Genomic DNA, 26804 nt, shown 5'->3' with positions numbered 1-26804 from the left:
GATCAATAAATGATTTTTGTTCTAAATATATATATATATATGGAAAAATTGATTCAATAAAAATTTCTTTTCATCGAATTAAAAATTATTTGTTTCAAATAAATATTTATTTTTATAGTAGACAATTTATTTGAATTAAATAAATTGTTGTTTTTTTTTTTAGTGTGTAATGTTTTATTGGACATGATCACGTATATATTTATTACTAAAACGTTCGTTTTGCTAATGCATTTTGAGTGAATTTTCATGTTCTCGCATTCTATGAACCGAATCACAAAATAAATTCACTGAACCTTGTAAAGTAACCGGAAAATTAACATGTAACCGTAATAAAACGTCAGTTTGTTCCAATTTCCTAGAGCTATATTAATATCATAAATAAAAATATTTTTTTGAAATATTATATTTAAAATAATAATAGAAATAAAAAGTAAAAAAAGTAATAATGGAATAAAAATGAAATGGAATAAAAAAATAAAAAAAAAATTAAAATGAAAGTAAAAGCACTAAATCAAATTATTATTATTATTATTATTATTATATAATTAAACTGAATTTTAGTGAAATAAAATCATCATATTGGCTCGATTCTCCAAGATTAAAGAGAGTAAATTACTAAACGTGGTAATAAGCGTTTTTTCATATCAAAAGCTTTCACACGTATATATATATATATATATATACCTACTCGAAGTCTTGTTTGATTTACGATTAATAAAAGCGTATTACCAGTACTATGAAAAGATAACGAGTTACTTTTTACGAGTTTTCTATTTGTTTCTCAAATGAGAGATAGTTAAATCTTCATACGGAAATTTTCGTTTAAATCACGCGCGCGCATACGAATGCATGAGAAATTTTCAACAATTCAATCTCTGTATGAACGAGCGCGCATAATTTAACATTTCAAACAAAAATCTAAATTTTCACTCGACTTTTCGTAAAAATTTTCTTTTTTTTTTATCATTTAAAACACGATTCATTTTATTTAAATTTCTTCCCCCCCCACAAAAAAAAAAATTTGTCCCTTAAAATGAGTCAAAGGAAAATTTTAATGAAAGCAAATTTTCCTCATAGAGCCTAAGTGCCATTTAATGGCATTTAAATAAAACATTTTACGTCGCGTTAAATCGAAGCGACTGGGTGCATACAAATCTTACAATTACAAAAGAAAGTGACACGCATATAAATGAGTTTAGCAAAATCTCTTTTCTCTCTCTCATTTTGGTCCACAGTCGCTCTTTCTCTTTGCGTGGATATTGCCAACAACGATTAGGAGTTTATCGAGCTTTTTTTTTGAATCTTTTCATTCATATTCAAATCACGAAGTGGCAAATAAAAAAAAAAAAAAAAGGTTTTGAATATTTTATTCGCTTCTTATTAATGAACGTCTTAATTGTAAAAAAGTTTTATTCAGTAAATGCACGAACCACGATTTATTATTTCAAAATTATTTATTTATTTTTTTTTATTATTTTTTCAAAAAATTCGTCCCTTTTAAAATTCATTCAATATGAATCTAAATAATTTATCGATTTGGAAAATTTGGAAAATTGTCAAAAATTCTACAGAAAGCAGTGTTTTTTTTTTTTTGAAATTTTTTTCTTGAATAAAATATTTTCAAGGAATACCTTCAAAAGGAAGAAAATATAAAAGTGAATTTAAATGAGATTTTATAGTTTTTTTTTTTCGAGATGAAACCAATCAAATGGAATGTGAAATAATTTCCTCAAAAAAAAAAAAAAAAGGAAAATATGAGGAAAATTTGATTTCCATTGATGAGTTATATAATCTTTTTAAATCTTATATTAAGTGGAATAATTCGCGAAAATTGGATTTAGAAGTTTGAGAACTTTGAATGCTCCCTCGTTTTGAAGGAATTCCACATATTATACTCCTAAAGCATGCAAATTTGAATTCACACTAAGCGTTAACGATATTCAGTAACTGAAGTCAACTCACATTTCCCCGGTGTACGCTTTCGTCTGCAAACTATGAAAATGACAGTGCCAGCAATGATGATCGCAATTAGTACAACCACCGCGACAATGATGGCAAGTGTAGGCATTTCTAATATCCTAAGCCACCATGGAGTACTTCCTGCAAAAAAATAAATCAAAATATTTTCATTCTTTCTTTTATACCAATAAAAATAATATTTTCAATTTTTCCTTTGAAAAAAAAGCCCTACATTTAAAAAATACCCTCTCATGCTTTTAAATATTTTGTGTGAAAAATTGATAAATTTACACTTGTTTTAACGAGAAGAACATTAAAAATTTCGATTTTTTTTTTTTAACGAGAACATGCAAATTTTATTATCAATATCACAATGATTCTCTTTCAAAAATGAATTTTTTAAAATCAATATACATAAAACATTAAAAGTTTCAATCGAGTTGCAAAAAGCTTTTTAATCGAAATTGAAAATAATATTGCCGATATTTTTGCTATTAGTAAAAACGTAAAAAAAAAAAGTAAAATCTAAAAGTGAAGACTCATAAAAATATCGAAAATTACAAATAAAAATAAGAAACTATAAAAAAAAAAGTTACATAAAAAGTAATATTCTACATTTATGACAAAATTTTCTATAAAGTTGCACCAAGTACAATAAATATAAATGAAAATGTAATTTTGAAGGGAAAAAAAGTCTGATAGAGGTGACAAAAAAGAAGAAGTGCATTTTTATTTTTTTTCTTTTTCTTTTAAGAAAAACCTAGACTCACTTTCATTCAATGGACATTTTAATACACTAATGTACAACACTACCAAAAGCTTTGCACGTCAGTTATTGTATGTTTTTGCATTAAGGAAAAAGTTTGTTTAATGCAGCAACTCACAAAGTGCAACTCTACTTTCAAAGAAGTTGAAAAAAAACATTATTCTTTAAAAAAAAAAAAGAATTCTTGAAATTTGATCCGCATAAGATAACATAAGTATGTAAGAAAAGACGAACAAAATTCAAGAGAAAGATAGAGAGAGTAAACTTGAAAATTCAAAGGTTTCGTATCACGAAAGTTTCAAATCAAAATCTTATATATAAACCCAAAGTTTACGTTTCTTGCGCAGGAAAATCACATTTGCATCGTATGAATCTTTATGAATTGACGTAACATGCCAAAGAAGTTTTCCCATTATAATGAGATTCTAAAATTTAATTTTTTTTTTCAAAAATATTTTCTCTTCATTATTTTTCAATCAAAAATTCAATCATGACTTTTCAAAATTTCCTTTCCAATATTTTAAAACCAACAAAGTTTTTATATAAAAAAAAATAAAATATTTTTTGCCAACTTTCTTTCTAATCTAGAAAAGTAGAATTTTATCTTCAACGATAAATCACTATATATGTGTATATTGCAAAGGGGAAAAAAATTATTTCAAAAAAAAAAAAAAAAAAAAAAAAAAAATGCATTGAAAAAAAAAGAATTTCAGAAAATATTTAAAATTTCCGATGACAAAGAAGATAAAAGTGATATTTCATAATACCATTAAACTTACCGTCGTATCCCAGGCGAGCTAAGGAAATATGAAAGATTTATATGCCTGAGAATCAACATTAAATGTTCTATTTAATAGGGAAATAAATCTATTCATGGAAATTGAATTCATGTAAATATGAAAATTTTAATTTCATTTCAATATAATAATGAAAGATAAATAATAAAATTTAATAAATAAGCCAATAAATAATAAATATGATAATCAATAATTTATATAACAATTAATAATAAATTTGTAATTAATAATTTATAACAATTAATAGTAAATATGGTAATTAATAATTTATATACCAATTAATAATAAATATATCAATATTAATTAAAATAATTACTAATTACTTACACAAGAAGTAAAATTTCTTTTCAAGTTAAAATCAACAGAAATAAAATGATACTTGATTTAAATTTTTTTTTTTCACGAGCATTGAAATAAGAAAGTAATTATTTAACTAGAACTTTTTCTTACAAATTATCATTAAACATTTAAATTATCAGTCTCTAGAGGAAGTTACATTAAAAGTTTTGATTAAGTCTCTAACGGGTTTAAATGAAGAAACTTTTTTTTCTTCTTCTTTAACAATTTCAAATTTTAAAAAAGTGTGAAAATGTTTTTTGAAACAACAATTATTAAGTAATATTCAATGAAATAGAAAACATTTCAATTTTTTGAGTTAAATAAGGGATTCTTTTTTTTTTTTTTTTGAAAGGGAAAAAGAATTTTTTTCTGAAAAAAAAGAAAATAATTAAAGTTTTTAAATTGAAAACTAACCTGGAACGTCGAGTTCGCATTCGTTTGAAAATCCAATGGAATTGTTAGCGACGCAAATATAGGTTCGAAATTTGTTAAGGTCCTCCAATAATATATAACTTTTGCCATCATGTATTTCTGCATTTTGATCGAATGTATCGTTACCAACTTTTAAAGTCCATATAAAATCCGATTCCTTTGGATTGCCTTCGGCCGAACAAACGATGTAATCTTGACCGTCTCTTCGTTCTCTTTCTATTCGACATTCCGGTTTATCTAAAAAAAAAAAAAATAAAAATTTTTTTTTTAATTTATTATAAATGTAATAAAAAATTTATTTATCAAATAATTAAAGGAACAAAATTTTTTTAACAATGGAATAAATAATTTGAACGAAAAAAATGTAAATAAAGAGAAGAAAAATTTTACGTACATTGAACATTTATATAAGTCGATATATTATTAACACCTTGACGATTTTTAACTCTACAATAATATGTTCCATTACTTCTTTTTGGAAATGTATATTCAAATGAGAGTGTATTTGAGGTGCCTAAAATTTCATTTGATCCTTCACGATACCATTCAAATTGTGGTTCAGGATAAGCTTTTGCTGAACAACTTATTTTTTCAGGTATATGATCAACGATGACATTTATTCTCTCTTTAGAAATTGTCAAATTTTCCGGTGGATCTAAAAATAATGAAAAATTGTTTTCAGAAATAAAATCGAATTTTTCTATTAATTAAAAAAATTTCTAACAATTAGAAATATTAAATTAAATTTAAAAAAAATATATTTTCAGTAAATGTCTTTTTTTTTTTTTTTGAAAAGAGTAATTAATTTTATGACTGGAAAAAAGAGATTTGAAAAAGTAATAAACGTACATTCTACTTGAAAAGTGGTATTACTGTTAACAGCTTTTCCAACGCCATTACTGGTACTTTCACAAGTGAATCTTCCGTTATCTTCTAATCTATCAAGTTGACCATTTGGCCAGGCAGTTAGATTCCAAATTAAAGTCGACTGTATACTTTCAAAATCAAATGTTCGTAAATCTGGTGAACGATAAAAATTTGTAACATAATATTGTTTCGATTCGGAAAAATCAATTAATTTATCTCCTTTTTTCCATGAAATATTACAAATTGGAGCACATTCGACAATACATTCAATGCTCACACTAGATGCATTGTAAGCAAAACCAACGTATGGTGGAAGTTTCTTGATAAATGCAGGAGGAGCTGAAAAAAAATTATTATTATTTTTTCTTTTATCGCAATTATTTTCATTATATTTTAATTTAAAAATAGATTAAAAATTTATTTTTAATTATTATTATTTAATATTTAATTATTAATTTAATTTGTTAATAAGATATTAATTTTTTTTTGGTTGAATTTTTTTTTTTTTTTTTAATTCCTACCTTGAACATCAACAAATGTTGTTGCTGAATCACCATCACCAGCAGAATTATATGCCATACATGTAAAATTAGCTTCAGTTTCAAGGTTTGCCGATTCAATTTTGAGAACTGATTTATTTTCATCCGGCAATCTATAAAGTCCACGCATCCATTTGAAGCCTGCAATTTCCGGTCGTCCTGGATCTTCCACTGAGCATGTAATAGTTAAACTGTGTTTTTTGATCACTCGAAGGGGTTCGTATGATATCAAAGCTGGTCCCGGTTTATCTGTATTAAACGATTTCCAAATTTAATATCCATCTTCATAAATCAAATTCAAAATCAAAATTATTTTCAGCGCGAAATTATAATTATACAATTATAATTTTTATATTTTTCATTTTATCATAATTTTTATATTTTAATGTATAAAGATAAAAAACAAAAAATTCTTGAAGGAAAGAATTTCGGACCTTCGTGTAAAAGTTTCCGAAAAAATTTTCTAAAGTGTAAAAAAAAAGCAAAGAAAACAGAATTTTTGCCTCTATGAAAGTTTTCAAAAATTCTTTATTAGATGGCAAAATAATAAAACTTATAATATTAATAAGGGCAAAACTTATCTAATTTAAATTTTTATAATGTATAAATATAATATTACTTTTAAAATTCAATTAAGTTTATAATTAAATTCTCTCTGTTTTTACTTTTTCAATTTTCAAAAGAACGACGACATAATTCGTCCACTGAGAGAAATTAATTTAAACTTCTGAACATTGAAAATGCAATTTTATTATTTACTAAGAATCGCTCTGCAGAAAAAAAAGAAAATATTTTCATTAATTTTCTATTTTGTTTTAATTTTTGTCTAGATGAATAAGTTAGACATCACAAGCAAAGAGTGAGAGAGAGAGAGAGAGATATTTTTTTTTTTGCTGATATTTTTTTTGCTGTAATCTCGAGTTCCTTTTAAAATAATTATAACATAACGGAAATAAAGTAAAAAATTGTTCACTCTGCTTGTATATTTTATTTTAAAAACTTTATTAAAGTACTCGAATGACTGCTCAAACCCTCTGGCCAATTAAATTTTTCTACGTTACATTTGTTTTCATATTCATTTTTTTTTTATTTTATTAAAAATGTATTATTTAATTTCAGATCATATATATATACACATATAGAAATTTTAACGATGTAAAAAGTAATTAGAAAAAGCAAAGTTAAAAAAAAGTAATCCATTAATTCTAAAAATGGGACAAATTTTGAAAATTAGAAAAATAAAATTTTTGTTATCCAAGAGTACAAGTTAAATATTTTTAATTTTTTTATTTAAACTCTGTCTCAAGTAGTAAAGGTCAATTTTCAGTCAGGCAGAATTTTTTCAAATGTTGATTATAGTGGACAGAAAAACCTTTTTAAAATTTATGTCATTTTATTTTAAGTAGTAGTGGTACAGCCCAGTTATAGTCAGACGCCATGTTTTAATTTATTTTCATTTTTAGTAGTACAAGTCAGTATTTAGTCAGACGTCGTGTTTTAACTTATTAATTTCATTCTCAGTAGAAGTCAGTATTTAGTCAGACAGAAGATTTCCAAAATTCCTGTATTTCTGTTATCAGTAGTAGAAGCCAGTATTGGTCAGACATTATATTTTACTTTGTAAATCATATAAAAAACTAGTAGTAAAAATCAGTTTTTAGTCAGGCAAAAAATTTTCAAAATTACTTTTCTCAGTAGTAAAAACTCGTATTAGTCAGACTTGATATTTTTATATTAATTTATAAGTCACTTTTTATCAGACATGAAATTTTAATTTCTTAATCAGTAGTAAAAATCAGTTATTAGTCAGACATAAAATTTTGAATTTCTTTCTCAGTAGTATAAGTCAATTTTAGTCAGACATATTGATGTAATATTTTATTTAGCAACAAGTACAAAAATATTCAGTTTTAGTTAGACAAAACTTTGAATTTTTTTTCCAATTTCTCTCTTAGTAGTATAGGTAAATTTCTATCAGACATAAAATACTCGATTATTTACAGAAAAAAAAAACTTTTTTTCCATATATTATATATTCAAATAAAATTGTGTTCATTTTTGAAATGATTTTTCAAAATTTGTAGAAAAAATATTTTAAAGAAAAAAAAGGAAATTATTTTAAAATTCAGATAAGTTTTTGGTGCAGAAATCTTATATATATAAAAAAAAAGAAGTATGTTATAGAAATAGGAAAAAATCTGTGTTTGAATAGAGAAAGATGAAAAACTTACAGTTTACAACAACTGGCGTACTTGAAGATATGGGACCCCAACCAGCTTCATTTCTACCTTCGCACGAATAGTTTCCATGAAATGATCTTCCGACAGCCTCCAGGAGCAATTTACTTGGATCAATGTCGCAGAAGGTGGCTATTTCATCTGTGGTCACTGGAGTCGTGTTCCGTGTGCAATCCGGAAGTTCCTTCAGTAGATCCCCATCCAAATACCAACGGACAGCAATCAAGGTCCTCGGATTTCCGTCAGTGACTTCGCAAGTCAAAGAAACGTTCACACGGTCAGTCTCATTGATAGGACCACTCGGCTCCATACTAACTTCCACCTCCGGTTTATCTGTGATTCAAATCATATGTTTTTCCGATTCAAACAATAAATTTTTTTCATCTTTTTTTTTTTCTTTTTCTTTTTGAAAGCGAAAAATATAAAAAATTTGATTACAAAAATCTATTGAAAATATTTCCAGATAAACTTTGAAAATCAGAATCTACAGCAGAAAGGGGATAAAAAAAAATTATGATGATAAATCTGATTATCGGGGGAGAAAAAAAAAATTACCTTTAGAAATGTATTTTTAGGTTTGAGTGTCAAATCAGAAAAGTGTCTATGTGATTACTTGCATTCTGACTTTTCTTCGTGAAAGGAAATGCTTTATCGGTTTGTAGCATTTCAAATAAACCGAGAAAATAGTACATTTCCTTTTACGATTTCTCTAAGGAGAGACAGAAAAAGAGGATTTTATCAAATTTTTCTTTTTATATTCCTCTCTTCTAATTTAATATTAGATGTATAATTACATTAGTGGATTTTACTTTTTAAATTTAGAATCATTTGACTTTAAATGTTTTTCTAACAATTGTTACCAAAAATTTTTTTTTGTAGAAATAATAATTTTTTTTTTTTGTCGATATTGGTATATTTATTACTTTAGGAAAAAAAAAATAATGTCAAAAATAATATTATACGTACACAATACGGAAACAACAACAAAGTCTGATGTATTGCCTTTTCCCACTGTATTTTCCAGAACACAAGTATAATTTCCCATATGTTCAGAGGTGGCATTTTTAATCGTGAGATCCGGCTTTTGTATTATCCCACCTTCATAATTCAATGGATCTAATGCAATTTCTTCTCCATCTCGTAACCTATATAAAAAGAAGATAAAAAAAAAGAAATTCCTGTTTATCATAAAATAACGGAATTTTTTTAAGCTAATGGAAATTGTTTCATTCGAGATGAATAAAGACACCAACATCGAAAATTAGGGAATATAATATTAATTATACAATAAAAAATAAGAATAATAAAAAACAAATAAAAAAAAAAGATTTACTACTCTCTAAATCTGAATTAGTAAAAATGTTTACTAATTTGAATTAGTGACTCACTTTTTGCTTCTGAATTAGTAAAATTTTACTAATTATTAATAACTTTTACTAACAATTAGTAAAATTTAACTAATTATTAGTAACTTTTACTAACAATTAGTAAAATTTTACTAATTATTAGTAACTTTTACTAACAAGTAGTAAAATTTAACTAATTTAAGTATTTATTAGTAAAATTAGTAAAAATTATAGTAAAAATTAGTATTAGAAGTAATTATTCTAAGAATTAGTATTAGAATTAGTAAAAAAGTATACTAATTTGAAATAGTGACTCACTTTTTGCTTCTGAATTAGTAAAATTTTACTAATTATTAGTAACTTTTACTCACAATTAGTAAAATTTTACTAATTATTAGTAACTTTTACTAACAATTAGTAAAATTTTACTAATTATTAGTAACTTTTACTAACAAGTAGTAAAATTTAACTAATTTAAGTATTTATTAGTAAAATTAGTAAAAATTATAGTAAAAATTAGTATTAGAAGTAATTATTCTAAGAATTAGTATTAGAATTAGTAAAAAAGTATACTAATTTGAAATAGTGACTCACTTTTTGCTTCTGAATTAGTAAAATTTTACTAATTATTAGTAACTTTTACTCACAATTAGTAAAATTTTACTAATTATTAGTAACTTTTACTAACAATTAGTAAAATTTTACTAATTATTAGTAACTTTTACTAACAATTAGTAAAATTTAACTAATTTAAGTATTTATTAATAAAATTAGTAAAAATTATAGTAAAAATTAGTATTAGAAGTAATTATTCTAAGAATTAGTATTAGAATTAGTAAAAAAGTATACTAATTTGAAATAGTGACTCACTTTTTGCTTCTGAATTAGTAAAATTTTACTAATTATTAGTAACTTTTACTCACAATTAGTAAAATTTTACTAATTATTAGTAACTTTTACTAACAATTAGTAAAATTTTACTAATTATTAGTAACTTTTACTAACAAGTAGTAAAATTTAACTAATTTAAGTATTTATTAGTAAAATTAGTAAAAATTATAGTAAAAATTAGTATTAGAAGTAATTATTCTAAGAATTAGTATTAGAATTAGTAAAAAAGTATACTAATTTGAAATAGTGACTCACTTTTTGCTTCTGAATTAGTAAAATTTTACTAATTATTAGTAACTTTTACTCACAATTAGTAAAATTTTACTAATTATTAGTAACTTTTACTAACAATTAGTAAAATTTTACTAATTATTAGTAACTTTTACTAACAATTAGTAAAATTTAACTAATTTAAGTATTTATTAATAAAATTAGTAAAAATTATAGTAAAAATTAGTATTAGAAGTAATTATTCTAAGAATTAGTATTAGAATTAGTAAAAAAGTATACTAATTTGAAATAGTGACTCACTTTTTGCTTCTGAATTAGTAAAATTTTACTAATCATTAGTAACTTTTACTAAAAATTAGTAAACTTTAACTAATTCAGAAGCAAAAATTGAGTCACTAATTCAAATTAGTAAACATTTTTACTAATTCAGATTTAGAGAGTAAATAAAAACAAACCAAAATATTGAAAACTATTTAAAGTTCTTTAATTAAAAATTCACAAACTAAATAATTATAATCTTCTTTTACTTCACTTGTATGCGTGAGTTTTCTGTTTAATTCAAATATCAACATTGAAACGAAGTTTACAAAAAAAAAAAAAATAGTAGGGGACCTTCAATGAAGCTCGTAAACTGTTGATATTGCCTTCAACATTGCTTTTTGTAGCAGAGCACAGTCTTTTTGATGGTGCATGACCGAGCTCAAAGTTATATGACTAAAAATTTGCTTGTTCCGCAAAATATAAACTCGCTCGCAAAATCGTATTTTATGGATCACTTATCATGAAGGTATTGGATTCTCGTAAACCGTATATAATCGTTCATTATTTAATAAACCCAGCGATGTTTAAATAATACGATAACAGAAATAATTGCCCCGTTTCAGTAGAACAAAAAAAAAAATAAATAAAAATCTCTCATATTATTATATATAAATTGAGGAATGTTATTTGAAAAAAAAAAATGCCGATTTCAAAAACGATTTTAATTTTTGTTCAATGAGCCATAATTTATATATATGTATTATAATTCAAGCCAAAAATATTATCAAAAAACTTACCATTTTACGCTTGTTAATGCCGCTGGATTTGCAACATATTCACAAAGCATTGTAAATTGTTCTGTTTCATTTACTGTTATGTTACTTGGTTTTATTGTAATTAATGGTTCGTCTGAAAACAAAATTTTTTTATTTTTCATTAATATGGATTTTGTAATATTTTTAATATTTGCTAAATATTTACTAGTTGCTATTTTTACCAGGTAAATATTTACTATTTACTAAATATTTACTAGATAAATATTTATTATTTACCAAATATTTACTAGTTGCTATTTTTACTGGGTAAATATTTACTAGTTGCTAATTTTACTAGGTAAATATTTAATAGTTGCTATTTTTACTAGGTAAATATTTACTAGTTTCTAATTTTACTAGGTAAATATTTACTATTTACTAAATATTTATTAGGTAAATATTTATTATTTACTAAATATTTACTAGTTGCTATTTTTACTGGGTTAATATTTAATAGTTGCTAATTTTACTAGGTAAATATTTACTAGTTGCTATTTTTACTAGGTAAATATTTACTAGTTTTTAATTTTACTAGGTAATTATTTACTAGTAGCTATTTTTACTAGTTAAATATTTACTAGTTGCTATTTTTACTAGGTAAATATTTACTAGTTTCTAATTTTAGTAGGTAAATATTTACTATTTACTAAATATTTACTAGTTGCTAATTTTACTAGGTAAATATTTACTAGTTGTTTTTTTTACTAGGTAAATATTTACTATTTACTAAATATTTACTAAATATTTACTAAATATTTACTAGTTGTTATTTTTACTAGGTAAATATTTAATAGTTGCTAATTTTACTAGGTAAATATTTACTAGTAGCTATTTTTACTAGTTAAATATTTACTAGTTGCTATTTTTACTAGGTAAATATTTAATACTTGCTAATTTTACTAGGTAAATATTTACTAGTTGTTTTTTTTACTAGGTAAATATTTACTATTTACTAAATATTTACTAAATATTTACTAAATATTTACTAAATATTTACTAGTTGTTATTTTTACTAGGTAAATATTTATTATTTACTAAATATTTACTAGTTGCTATTTTTACTGGGTTAATATTTAATAGTTGCTAATTTTACTAGGTAAATATTTACTAGTTGCTATTTTTACTAGGTAAATATTTACTAGTTTTTAATTTTACTAGGTAATTATTTACTAGTAGCTATTTTTACTAGTTAAATATTTACTAGTTGCTATTTTTACTAGGTAAATATTTAATACTTGCTAATTTTACTAGGTAAATATTTACTAGTTGCTATTTTTACTAGGTAAATATTTACTAGTTTCTAATTTTAGTAGGTAAATATTTACTATTTACTAAATATTTACTAGTTGCTAATTTTACTAGGTAAATATTTACTAGTTGTTTTTTTTACTAGGTAAATATTTACTATTTACTAAATATTTACTAAATATTTACTAAATATTTACTAAATATTTACTAAATATTTACTAAATATTTACTAGTTGTTATTTTTACTAGGTAAATATTTAATAGTTGCTAATTTTACTAGGTAAATATTTATTAGTAGCTATTTTTACTAGGTAAATATTTACTAGTTTATAATTTTAGTAGGTAAATATTTACTGTTTACTAAATATTTACTAAATATTTACTAGTAGCTACTTTTACTTAGTATATACTAAATATTTACTAAATAATAAATATAATAAATATTAATAAATAATATAATAATAAATCATTTATATTTTTGGAAAAATTAATACATCCGTAAATAAAATAGTAATTTTTATGAAAAATGCAAAATGAAAATAGGAATACAATAAAAATATTCCAAAAAGCAAAAAACTAAAAAAAAAGATTATTCGATATATATTGATCGTCTATTCCTATTTTCTCGCAGATACGTATATATATATATATACAAGTGAGAAAAGGATATAGAAAACTAGTTAAGCGCAGATATATAAAGTCCTCATCGAAGAAAGGTTACGTGACGGGCTTTGGAAATGCGTATATTTGCATGAGGAAAGCGATGTCATGACGAGTAAAAGCTTGCAAGTCTACAAGAGGGAAATGAAAGCTGAATGAAGTCTTCTAGAACCACATTTCACTATAAGTCACGTCTCACTTTTTTTTGAGGGGGGTGGGGAAGGGGAGAATTAGAGAAATTTTTTTTCGGAATCAAGTATCAAAAATACATTTTTAAAATATTAACAATTTTAGTTTTGTTCGAAATAAATTACATTTTCCTTTCAATGATTTTTTTTTTTAACATCGTGCGTTGCGTGTTTAATTTTCTAATAAAGAACTTCATCGATGCGACTGCATTGTTAAATAGAAACTTTAATTTCCTTCTCTCTATATATAATCTTTATGGGTGCATTCATCAAACTTTGCACATGTTTGATGCTTTAAAACTTGCTTGAGAAAATTAGTTGATAAGTTGCTTTTCAATTAATTATCTTATCAAAGTAGCAATTTAACAAAGTTTTAGGAGAAAAGTTCACTATAAGCAAAAAGTGTTTCTAGTATTAAATTATTTAACGGTATATGTAAAAATTAAAAAAAAAAAATTTTTTTTACCGTTAAATATAATTAAAAAATAAGTCTTAAATTAAAAATAATATGTCTTTAAAATATAATAAAAATTAAAAATAATTATAAAAATTGTATTGAATTAATAACGTATGTTACAGTAGAAATTATGTGGGGCAATTAATTAGATGGCATTTTAAAAATGTGAACTATAGAGACATAATAAATTGTTCTTGTTTATATTATGCGATGTAAAAACAGATATGATAAATAGAATGAAATTACTCACATAAGACTTCGATTGTTGTTGTTTCTTTCAAAGGTTTAGTTCCTTCTTTTTGCATGACCGAATTCTCAGCCTGGCAACTAAATGGAATTCCACTATCGTATTCTGTTACTGTAAAAATAAAGTAACTCTTCGTTTCCGCCGTTCCATCAGGCTGTAAACAAAAGCAAATGATCTCAGATAAGAATGTGTAACATGACCTGCAATTCCGGATGATCTCTTTACACTAAACTTACAATCTCACTTATTCTTCTTTCTCTTTCTCTCTCTCTCTCCCATTTTCAAGGGAAATAATCGTAAATATCTGTGTCTAAATTTACATTCAACTAATTTTGCCCTATAGTCATTATTTTTTATCATTATAAATTATTCTCCATATTTATTAATAAAAATATTTCATATTAATTTTTAATATTAAAATATTATTAATATTAATAACAAAATTAAATTAAAAGAAAATAATTTTCAATTTTCTCATTGACATCAAAATAACACGAAAATCTCTTTAAATAAGACTGAAAAAAAAAACTATTATGAACTTACATTTTTTTTAAAAACTCACTTTTATAAAAACTTTTTCACGAATAAAATCTTTAAAGAAAAAAAAAAATTGAAGGTTGTGAACATAAATTTTCGAAAAAAAAAAGAAAAGTTTTTCGTATATTTTCTGCAAAGAAAAAAAGAATTTAATTTTACGGAAATCTTTCTTCAAACTTTTTAAGTCGCATAGAATTAAGTATTAGGGAAGTTTAGAAGTGAAACAAAATTTTTAAACTTCGTTTCATCGCTTTACAAAAGAAGTAAAATAATTTAAAAGTTTCAAATGTCTAGTCAGTTGTATGCACACTGGCACTCTTTCTATAAAGTTGGAAAACCAAAATATGTTTTGATTTTCTATTTTATATATATGTATATATTGAAATAATATATTACTTTTTGTTTGTTATTTTATTTTGTTAATAAATTGATTTTTAAATAAATAATTAATATTGCTTAGAAAAAAACAGGAAAATAAAATAAAAATGTTTATTTTTTTAAAAATAAATTTGTGATAATTTTATTATTTAATTGCTCAAAAAAAATTATATAATTGTTTAAAAAATAGTTTTGTAAAACATTTTTGTAATTATTTTGATAAAATTTAGAATAAAAAAAATCTATTTATAAAAAAAAAAGAATATGATTTATATTTGGTTGGGAAATTTTTTTTTTTTTTGTTTTCTATATACACAAGATAGGAGGAAAAAAAAAACATTTTCAGCTTCTCTTTGCAGTAAACTGCATGTTTTCTCTTTTTAACCTTCCAGCCCCTCTAAATTGCTAAAGTCTTCGAAAGATAAAAGTTTTGGCACAAGCTCGTGAAGCGCGCGTGCCTTCGACCGCCAGATTTTCTTTACAAAAATTTCTTTTGTCCCCTTTTTCAGGCTTACTATCATATATACTTTTATCTTCTTTCTTTTTTTTCATCATTTTCTCTCTACGTGCTAATATTTCACATCATAACTGCACACAAGATTATATTACAAGATTTCAGTAAATATTTTCCCTTCTTTTTTTTTCCGTGAAAAAATAAAAAATTACATTTAACAAATTTTTTGATAATTAAAAAAATTTTCTCAATTTTTGAAGAAGAAAATTTTTTTTTCTTTTTATCTCCATCGAATAAAGCAAAAAGAAAGTTTGCAAAAGGCAAATATTTCTTTCTCAAGTTTGATTTTAATTATTCGCTGTGAACATTCAGGTCGCTTTAACATTAAGTGTCGCTCCAATCAGCCACTAATTACTGTTTCAATTACTGATGGAACTCTAATGGAACTAATGGAAGTGTTTATAAAGTAAATTCTAGAATCATATTTTGCATTGGATGATTTATTTGCTCAACTCAACTAATTTGCTAATGGAAATAGTAGTGCGTTAAACCAAATTAGTCATTTATCTTAATAATTTATAGTATATATATGTATTTATTGATTAAGAAATAAAATTAGTCAATAATAAATATTCTTTAATTTACAAAAGATATTTTTTTTGTATTTTTATTTTTAATTTAATTTTCAATTTTTTTTCGAAATATCAAAAATGCCTTATATAAAAAATTAACAGAATACATTTTTCTTGTTAATAATGGATATAAAATTTTTTTCTACTTTTATATTACATTCTTTAGATATTTTCCAATTTTAATAACCCTCTGGGGATGAAAGAAGAAAATTTTTTTATACACATAATTTCATAAAAGACAAAAATAGAGAAAAATTAATGTAGTTAGTTTGGTATGTCGGGAGTTTTCTTTTCGTATGTCCTAACGATTTTCTTTTTCAGAAAAAGAAAAAAAAAATTCATTCTATATGGTAATAACGTTTTGTGAGTGTGAGAGAGAGAGAGAGAAAGTATCTAGCATTCTAAAATGACAAAAAGGAAATCCAATTCCAGAAACATAGCCAGATGTTTGTGAATTCTTTTTCTAGGTTTTTTTTTTTTTTTTTGTCGCAGAGTGTATATTTGATATAAACATTTGTAATTAGCAAGTAATAAGTAAATTTTGGCAACCGCTCGTTTCGCATTGCGTAGTCAAATCGCGTTGTGTGTGTGTGTTAGCTTTCAGGTAATCAGACACTTAGCAAACAAAGCTAATTATCCTCTCGGGGAATATGAAAGGCAAACAGTAGGAATACAAATCCATAATCGGAATATCGTGGTGAAGTAAGCTTGATAAAGCGACCACACTCAATGCTGATACATTATAATAATCTGGTGACTATCAGAATCTTGTGTTCTGATTCAGCACACCATCATCATTATATATATATATATAATGTTGAATATAACTAGCTAGTTATATATGTTATATCTACTTGAGCCAATTTCTCCTTTCATCATTCCATACAGTTATGGAGGGGGGGGGGGGGGTGTGAGGATTTCATAAATCATTCAACGGATTAATTGAAAATCAACGCTTCGATGAATATCCCTAGGTATTGTTTTGCTGACATTGTTTTATTAAGTGCGCGCATATATACTTATATATATATAATTTCTCTGTAACAATTTGCACAGAGGTATGTAATATTTCCCAAATTTAGTTGTAATCAAGCTTTTCGGTTGGCTCGTTTGTGTAGGGTTCTTTGTGAATGTATATAGTAGTATATATATATATAATTATTGCTATATTAGGATATAGTATATTTAGAAGAGGATTCACAAGATTGTAAACTAATGTTTCCAATGAATTACACATTCGATGTGAGCAGTATACAAAGCCAAAATTACAATAAAATAATCCAGAATTAAAAAACAAAAAATTTGTTTTGAATTTTTTTTTTTTAAATTGAGATTTAAAGTATTTAAAAGTTTAACAATTTGAAAATCAAAAATCATATTTTTCCCTAAAGAGTCTTAATTAGTAAAACTAAATTTTATTATAATATCTGTATATTAAGTTTATAAAAATTTTTTTTTTTTAACTTTTTTAATTTCTTAAATGAAAATTATGCTTTTTTTTTATAACATATTTTTGCATGATTTGAAAATACTTTCATAAAATGTTATATTTATTTTCATACCATGTAATAAATTATTCCAATTTTGTATTTTCCACTTTATATAAAATTTTACAGTATTATATTTATTTATACCTTCATTATATTTAGTTAAAGCATATAATTTTAATTAGTAGCATCAACAATTTTTTTTTTTTTTTTAAACAGATTAAAACATTTCATTCAATTTCATTAATTTGTTATATCTCTATTTATTTAACATTATTATTCGGTTTTTCAAACAAAAGAGCTTTTTTTTAAAATTATTTTCATTGGAGAAATATTTCAATTTTAATAATTTTAATTAATTTTGTTAAGTGAAAGGTAAATTTAAAATTAAATGATTGAACATATATATATAAATTAAATATAGAAGATAATTCTCTCTTCCAAAAGTTATAAATATATTATATACGTTCTGTTTTAATTTGTTGAAATTTTTTAATACATTTTTTGCCCCAATATTAAATTTAAATAATTTATTAAATTGAATATTTGATTTAAAAATTGTTAAATTAAATAATAAGATTTTAATATTATCGAAACAAGAAATGAAATATAAAGACAAATGAATGATTTTTTTTTATATTAAGTTTAAAAACTTAAGCTCAGTTTTAGAAAAAGAAAAATGCCCTGTGTGAAAGGTTGCATTTTTTTTTTTTTTTTTTTTTTGCCCCCGCAGAAAATGGAAAAGTATTGAAGTGAGTTCGACCATTTATAAAGATTTTACCTCTAGTTCAACTCGGACATGACAAATTGATGAGAAAACAAACTACCACAACTTTTAGTTCTCATTTATATAACCTAGATACAATATACGAATTTTGCAAAAAAAAAAAAAAAAAAAAAATATTTTTTAATCAAGAATAAAAAATTAAGTTAAAAAAAAATATATATGTAAATTTACAATATATACAATATATAAAATTGTATAATATGTAATTTAAAAATATGTATTTTAAAAAATATGAATAAAAATAATTAAGAATTATTTTAAAAAATAAACATTACTTACACTTTCAAATATTTTTGTTTCAAGCATATCCAATCGTTTGCTATCGTTTTTGACTGGAGTTGTACCATTGAACCAGGTAACATTGGCAGCGGGTCTCGCAGCACCCACAGAACATTCTAACAAAACTTGAGAGCCTCGAATTGCTTGACCTCGTTTATTATTTCGTATATTCATCGTTAATGGTGCAACTGAAAAATAAATTAATAATACAAATTAATTATTATAAATAGTAATAATAATAAAAAAAAATTAATAACACACTGAAAGAAAAATTTATTTGATTCAAATACCGGTGTATTTGGTTATTATCAAATAAATATTTACTTGAATCAAATATTTCTTATTTGAATCAAATATATAGTATTTGAATCAAATATTTCAGTATTTGAAGCAAATACTATATATTTGATTCAAATAAGAAATATTTGATTCAAGTAAATATTTATTTGATAATAACCAAATACACCGGTATTTGAATCAAATAAATTTTTATTTCAGTGCACAAATTAATTATTATAAATAACAGTAATAATAAAAAATTAAAAAAAAAACTAATAAATTTTTCTAAAATTAATCTTTATCAAAGAAACGTGAGTAGGTCAAATGAAAATAACAATGTTTTCATTGTTGACATATTCAGTGACTTATCTCATAAAAATCTCATAAAATGTCTCATTTTCAAAAAGTTTTAACATTAAAATATAGTATATATATATAGAAAATTAGAATACGAATGAATTATATTCAAACTTTATCTCTTGTATGTATGTCAAAATAAAAATCTTTTATTCCTAAAAACGGAAATTATATATGAATCTTTACTATAGAAAATAAATATAGAAAATGTTCGCGAAAAATCCGTTTATGAAAGCCTCTTATGCTGTTTGATGGTTCTCAATATATCTGCGACAACAAAGAGACTATTATATTCATAGAGAGAGAGAGAGGAAGAGAAGATACAAGTAGTATCTTCTTGAATAAGTAAATTCAAGAAAAGCTCATAGCATTGATTTAGAAAAATGAAAAAAGAATTCTTTATTTTATTTTATAAACGAATCTTATTATTTAACACTTTATTAATAAATATTAATCACGAATCTGTTAATGAAAAAAAAAAAATTATAAAAATCGAAACAAATTTTTAATAAAAAAAGACAAAATTAAAAATTAAATTATTATAAATAAATTAAATAGTATTGAATCAAGAAAATTTTAATACTTGTCTGTATTTAATTTAATTTTCTTTATCCAAGAAATTTTTTTTTTGATAAAAAATTAATTTTGGCTTACGATATTGTTTAATATTATTTTTTTTCACACAAATAACTTTTATTTTTCTCTTACTTCATTCATCGCTAATCTTCTCATTTGGTTGAGAAGCATATATATATATATATATATATATATATAAATTGCAAAGTAATCACCCAACTTAAAATAATAGATTCGCTTAACTAAAGTGACCTACTGACTAAGCGGTTGGCTGACCAAAACCGCTCTTCTCTACTTCGTCCATGATTCATGCGTCAATTCGCATTATTTCCGGTCGAAAAAACATTTTACGTCTATATATATAACTTAAATATAATTTAGAATAAAATAATAAATTCTCTTTGTTTATTATTCGCAAAAAAAAAAAAAAATTTTAAATACATCGATTCATTAATATAATTTATGATAAAATTAAAACTGCTCGATATAAAACCAATTAAGTTAACACCTTTATCAAAAATTAAACTCTCGAATTCTTGCGCAATATAAAGTTACGAGCATTATTAACTGATTAAAATTAATATAATATATGAAATTATAACTTCAACTTAAGTTATTATTTTATAATTTATTATGCTTATTATATTTTATATTTATTATTTTTTTATTATTTATGTACTTAGAATAAATAAATAATACATAGCAAAACATACGAAATAAAATAAGAAAAAAATTACCAAAATGAACAAGTAAATTATGTATTATTTATTACTTATTATATATTGTTTATTATTATATTATTTTTATACTATTATTTATTTACTGTAATTATTATATTCGTACAAAAATTATTTGTTAATTAATAGCAAAGAATGTAATAATTAACTAATTAACAAAAAAAAAAAAAAAAAAATGTTTTTCCCCCTACAATCTACAAGAAAAGAAATATCGAAAATATATCCAGTGTGCAATATTTCTAAAGATCTTAGTAAGTTAACGAGAGAACAAGCGTGTCTTTCTCTCTTTTAAGACGATAGTCATTTGTAAGAAGAAGATAAAGGAAAAGCTTCCATCAGTCGCATTTTCTGACTAGTTGGAAAAGAGGGGGGGGGAGGGGGTTAGGTAAAAAGTACGCTGTCGTGACTCGACAGCTTGTACGAGTGGCGAGCTAATCCAACTTGAGTTCGAGTGAGTTCTACACTTTGCCCACTTAACCCACCCACCCCCCCTCTCTCTCTCTCTCCCTCGAACCCCGTGTTTCGTTTCAGTAGCCTCAGCTTCTAATCGTATCATGAAACTTTATAATGGTTGCTTACAAATTAAAACGGATTTCTCTCAAAGAACGTGTTATAACATCCTCACAAACACTAACAAGCAATTCACTAAAGTATACTTACTTTCATCAAAAAAATGAAAAATAAAAAAAAAATTGAAAAAAAATGTGTAAGAGACGCTTCGTTAAATCTGATATTGTGGACCAAGGTGAAAAAAAAAAAATTTCTATCATATTTACACAAGATGTTTATCTCTGGTAAATATTGTTGACTTTCTCATGTATTAGAATCATCAAAAGGACGGAAAACAATTTATCTATAGAAAACTATATTTATATATTTATTTATATTTTTTTTTTATTTTCTTATATAATTTAAAAATAAATAATTTTTCGACGTCTAATTACTGGAAATAATTAAGAAAATTATTTTCTACCTTTATGCTGTTATTAAATTTTTTTCAGTTTTACTAATATAATTTTTTTTTTTTGTATAAATTATTATAAATATTTTATTATTTTTCAATGCTTTTTAAATCTAAATTAGTAAAAAATCTTAGTTAATTTTAATTAGTGACACATTTTTTGCTATATTGAATTAGTAAAATTTAACTAATATTAATGTTGACTAATAGTTGAAAAAATAAATTTTTTTTACTATCGAATTAGTAAAATTTAACTAATTCAAAAGCAGAAAGTAAGTTACTAATTCAAATTAGATAAAATTTTTACTAATTCAAATTTAGAGAGTTAGTAGATGTTAATTTTGATTTTGAGTTATTTGAGAAAATAATATATATATATTCTAAATTATAAATGATACACTGAGAAAAAAATTTATTTGCTTTAAATAATTTCTTACTTGACTATATTAACAAAAAAATATTTACTTGAACCAAATAATCTTGTATTTGAATTAAATAAACTGTATTATTTGAATGAAATAAATTTTTTTTCACCTGTACAAATAAATAAAAACAAGTTGTAAATTCAGATGTTCATTACATGAACATTTTGCTTCATCTTTACGATCAGCAAAAAAATTTGCTTCCTCGTGGAGAAAGCATTAACATTGAAAGAAACATACAAAAATAATATAATAATATAAACATTTGAGTACCTATACATTTGAGTTAAATTTAAAGAATTAATTGGAAGTTAAAAAATCAAAAATTCATATTTTAACCGAAATTTCTAAATATTAATGAAAAATAATATATAATTTATAATTATTTACAATTATATCGATTCGTTTTAATGCAAGGAACACAATTATTTTATATTTAAACATGAATTTAAATAAATAAACCTTGACCTTGAGTCATACATTTAAAATATTTCTAAATTTTTTTCAATGGTTCAAATAAATATTTAGCCAGACATTCTAAATGTTTGAAATTTTCTCAGTAGTATCACTCAGTAGTATTACTCAGCAGTAGTACAAGTAAATATTTCGTTGGACACGTTGACAATATTGTCAGTAGTACAAGTTAATATTTAGTTGGACGGATTTGCAATTTTGTTAGTAATACAAGTAAATATTTAGTCAGACATTCTTGATTTGACCTTCAAGCGACCTTGAATGACCTTGACTTGACCTTCAAATGACCTTGAATGACCTTGACTTGACCTTCAAATGACCTTCAAATGACCTTGAATGACCTTGACTTGACCTTCAAATGACCTTGAACGACCTTGACTTGACCTTGACCTTGTGTCAAACTTTTAAAGCACTTCTAAATTTATTCAGTGGTTCAAATAAATATTTAGCCAGACATTCTAAAGGTTTGAAATTTTCTCAGTAGTATCACGCAGTAGTATTAGTCAGCAGTAGTACAAGTAGTAGTACAATATTGTCAGTAGTACAAATTAATACTTAGTTGGACGGGTTTGCAATTTTGTTAGTAATTCAAGTAAATATTTAGTCAGACATTCTTGATTTGACCTTCAAACGACCTTGAATGACCTTGACTTGACCTTCAAATGACCTTGAATGACCTTGAATGACCTTGACTTGACCTTCAAATGACCTTGAACGACCTTGACTTGACCTTGACCTTGTGTCAAACTTTTAAAGCACTTCTAAATTTTATCAGTGGTTCAAATAACTTATTAGCCAGACATTCTAAATGTTTGAAATTTTCTCAGTAGTATAAATAAGTTATAGCAGTAGTACAAGTAAATATTTTGTTAGACACGTTCTTTCTAAAAAAATTCGAATAAAATTGATTATTCTTATTCTCTTGCAATTTAGGTTCAATTGGTAGGTTTTTTTTTTGAAGGTAATTTGTGTTGTTTGAAGGTAAAAAAATAATAGCGACATGCTGTTTAATTTTATTTGACTTTGTAAGGGATTTTTTCATTTTCCAGGAAAACAATCATTCTAAACAAGGAACACAATTATTTTATATTTAAACTTGAATTTAAATAAATAAACAATTTTCCAGCTAAAATGTGTATTTTTTATTTTTAACTTTCATTAATTTATTAAATTTACCTCAAATGTAAATTTTATATATACCAATCAATTTATTTTCATGTAAGGAATACAATTATTTAATCAATAAACTTAAATTTAAATAATCACAAAATTTTATAGCCAAAATGTGAATTTTTGATTTTTTAACTTTCATTAATTTTTTAAATTTAAATTAAAACTATACTTTATATATACCGATCGATTTGTCTTGACATAAGAAATACGATTTTATAATATATAACCTTAAATTTTTCTATTTAAAAATTTTTTCGATTAAAAAAAATTTTTTGGAAAAAAAAACGATAAAACTTTTTTTTTGGGTATTTTTTAAAATCCTTTGGTCAGATTTGAGATATTAATATGATAAATGAGTCTACCAAATTTTATCTAAATCCATTAAAACCTGTTAAAGTTATCTTCTAAACAAAAAAGGGATCCAAACACACACATACATATACATCCGGACAATTGATCAGGATCTCATATAACATGTTTCTATATAGAGAAAAATTTGTTTCCGCCACTTTGAAAATTTTTATAAACGAAAGGACTACAAAGCTTCCTCCACGAGGAGGCAAAATTATTATCCCTATTATTATTGTCATGATTATTATAATAATATTAATTATTATATTATAATAATATTATTGTTATAAATAAATTAAATATGAATAAATTATAATATAAATCAATTTGAATAACTAAAATTAAATTAATTATAAAGAATAGTAAGAAAAATTTTAAATTATCGTAAGGAATATGATAGTGAAACTAAAGTAATGTCCATACTAACAATAGGTAATTAAATAATAGTGTCAAAGAATCAATGCTTTGGATATATATGTATATATATATATATATAAGTTAGAAGTTCGTTAGGAAATTGAAAGGAGATTAATTAATCCTTTGTAAAGCTCGGTGTAGAAAGTGGGTTCGACAAAAGCGCGCTCGCGTTGATCGTTAGAAAGACAAAGCGCAGTGGATCGTGGTTGTGAGAAAAACCGACGTTAAAGAGGAAGCGAGCCGTGAATCTAATATGAGGAAATTGCATTTGCGTTTCGATCGACTCACATCGCGTGTGTAGTATGGTCGTGTCTTCTCTTCTTTCTCAACTCTCTTTTTCAATTCTATGCTAAAATATGACAAAAAGGTCAAGTCCGTTCCTATATAACATCGCGCGAATGATTTTCACGAAATATGCTGATGTATTCGTTTTCCTCCGCAGAACCAACTTCTTCAAAAACCCTCCCTCCTCCATCTAATACAACTTCTCTCAAGCGTAAATCCAAACCACGTCTGTCAGTTTAGTACCCTTTAGTGTGTTGCGCACACAAATTCGCCACATCTTCCATTTTCCTCCCCTCTCTCGAAGGAGAAAAAAAAAACTAAATCCCAGATTCAAGGAAAAAGGAGGAAAAAAAAAAAAACAAAGACTTGGAAAAAGAAAAATGTTTAGCTAAAAGAAAGAGTGTAGAAGAAAAGAATTGCTAGTTAGGCGAAGGAAGGTGGTTGAAAGGTGAGGAAATGGGTCGTTGGCATATTTCTTCGATGCCACTGACCTCTTTTAAAAAAAAAAAAAAAAAAAAAAAAAAAAAAAGGACAGTTTATACCTTGGTATCTTTTTTTTCATTCACCACAACTGTGAATTTTCATGTGTTTTACGTCTAATTACTGCTGTGTCAACTATTTTAATTAAAACAATAAAAAGGGAATTTTTTTTTTTGAAAGAAAAGAATGGACAATAAATAAGATTTAATTTTTCAACAAAGAAAAGATAATAGAGAATATAATTTTTAAAAAAAATTGCACTCTATTAGTCTAGATTTTTGTCTAGAGAAAAATTTTAAAGCAAATAAATATAAGAAGCTTAATTTTTTTTTTTTTTTTGCTAAAACATTTATTGGAAAATTATTTTTTGCAAATTAAAAGAATTTTCTTCTGTTTTATTTTTGGTATTTTTTTTTTGTGGACGCATTAAACTGAATTTTCAGTGGCGTCGCAAATTAGTAATTATCTAATTTCTATTTAGCAGAATTTTATTTATTTATTTTAAATTGAACCGATTTTTTATAACAAAAAATGTTTAACTGAATTTTTAGTTTAGTTCTGATTTAACAGAATTTATATTTAGCCGAACTTTTACATAGCAGATTTTCATTTAACACTGTTTTGCAATTTAACAGAATTTATATTCAGCAAAATTTCTATAACCAAACTTTTTATTTAACGATGTTTATTTTAATATTTTTTTTTATAACAAAAAATGTTTAACTGAATTTTTAGTTTACTTCTGATTTAACAGAATTTATATTTAGCCGAACTTTTACATAGCAGATTTTCATTTAACACTGTTTTGCAATTTAACAGAATTTATATTCAGCAAAATTTCTATAACCAAACTTTTTATTTAACGATGTTTATTTTAATATTTTTTTTTATAACAAAAAATGTTTAACTGAATTTTTAGTTTAGTTCTGATTTAACAGAATTTATATTTAGCCGAACTTTTACATAGCAGATTTTCATTTAACACTGTTTTGCAATTTAACAGAATTTATATTCAGCAAAATTTCTATAACCAAACTTTTTATTTAACGAAGTTTATTTTAATATTTTACTCAAACGAATATCAACGATGGCAATTTTTATTGCAATATAAATTTTGCCAGAATTTCCATTTAGCTGAATTTTCAACAGTAAGATTAAATCAATCAGTGGAATAAGAATTTCTATTTTTGAAAATTCAGCAAACAGTAGGAATATTGTTTTTTTTTTAATAAAATGAAATAAAAATTTATTGGTAGAAAAAATTCTCTATAATGAAAATTTAGTTAATTACAAATTGTGTTAAACAAAAATTTTGCTAATTAGAAATTTTGTTAAATGTAAATTTAATTAAATGAAAATTTTATTATTCGAATAAGTATAGAAATTGTAGGAACAATTTCGTTAAATTAAAATTCATTTCTAATTATTCTAATAATAAAACAAAATTCTGCTGAATAG

The 26804-nt window shown here is 23.8% G+C and overlaps 1 protein-coding gene across 4 annotated transcripts in view; it reads right to left on the bottom strand.

The window, feature by feature from the left end:
- The window catches only part of LOC127278774 (hemicentin-1), a 207002-nt gene that overhangs the window by 44808 nt on the left and 135390 nt on the right, over positions 1–26804 (bottom strand). For all 4 annotated transcript variants that reach the window (XM_051300637.1, XM_051300638.1, XM_051300639.1 and 1 more), the window contains exons 6-16: positions 18835–19022; positions 14284–14434; positions 11463–11574; positions 8903–9081; positions 7931–8269; positions 5682–5948; positions 5143–5499; positions 4688–4948; positions 4276–4530; positions 3505–3522; positions 1963–2100 (exon numbers count right to left, since the gene is read on the bottom strand). In XM_051300637.1, the coding sequence (XP_051156594.1) occupies positions 1963–2100; positions 3505–3522; positions 4276–4530; positions 4688–4948; positions 5143–5499; positions 5682–5948; positions 7931–8269; positions 8903–9081; positions 11463–11574; positions 14284–14434; positions 18835–19022 (2265 nt within the window). The remainder of the gene's footprint in view (positions 1–1962; positions 2101–3504; positions 3523–4275; positions 4531–4687; positions 4949–5142; positions 5500–5681; positions 5949–7930; positions 8270–8902; positions 9082–11462; positions 11575–14283; positions 14435–18834; positions 19023–26804) is intronic.

The sequence above is a fragment of the Leptopilina boulardi genome, unplaced genomic scaffold (assembly GCF_019393585.1).
Source record: "Leptopilina boulardi isolate dan_hultmark-lab unplaced genomic scaffold, ZJU_Lbou_2.1 LbouV2_211, whole genome shotgun sequence".
NCBI lineage: Eukaryota > Metazoa > Arthropoda > Insecta > Hymenoptera > Figitidae > Leptopilina > Leptopilina boulardi.
This window is presented reverse-complemented; position numbering and strand designations above follow the sequence as displayed.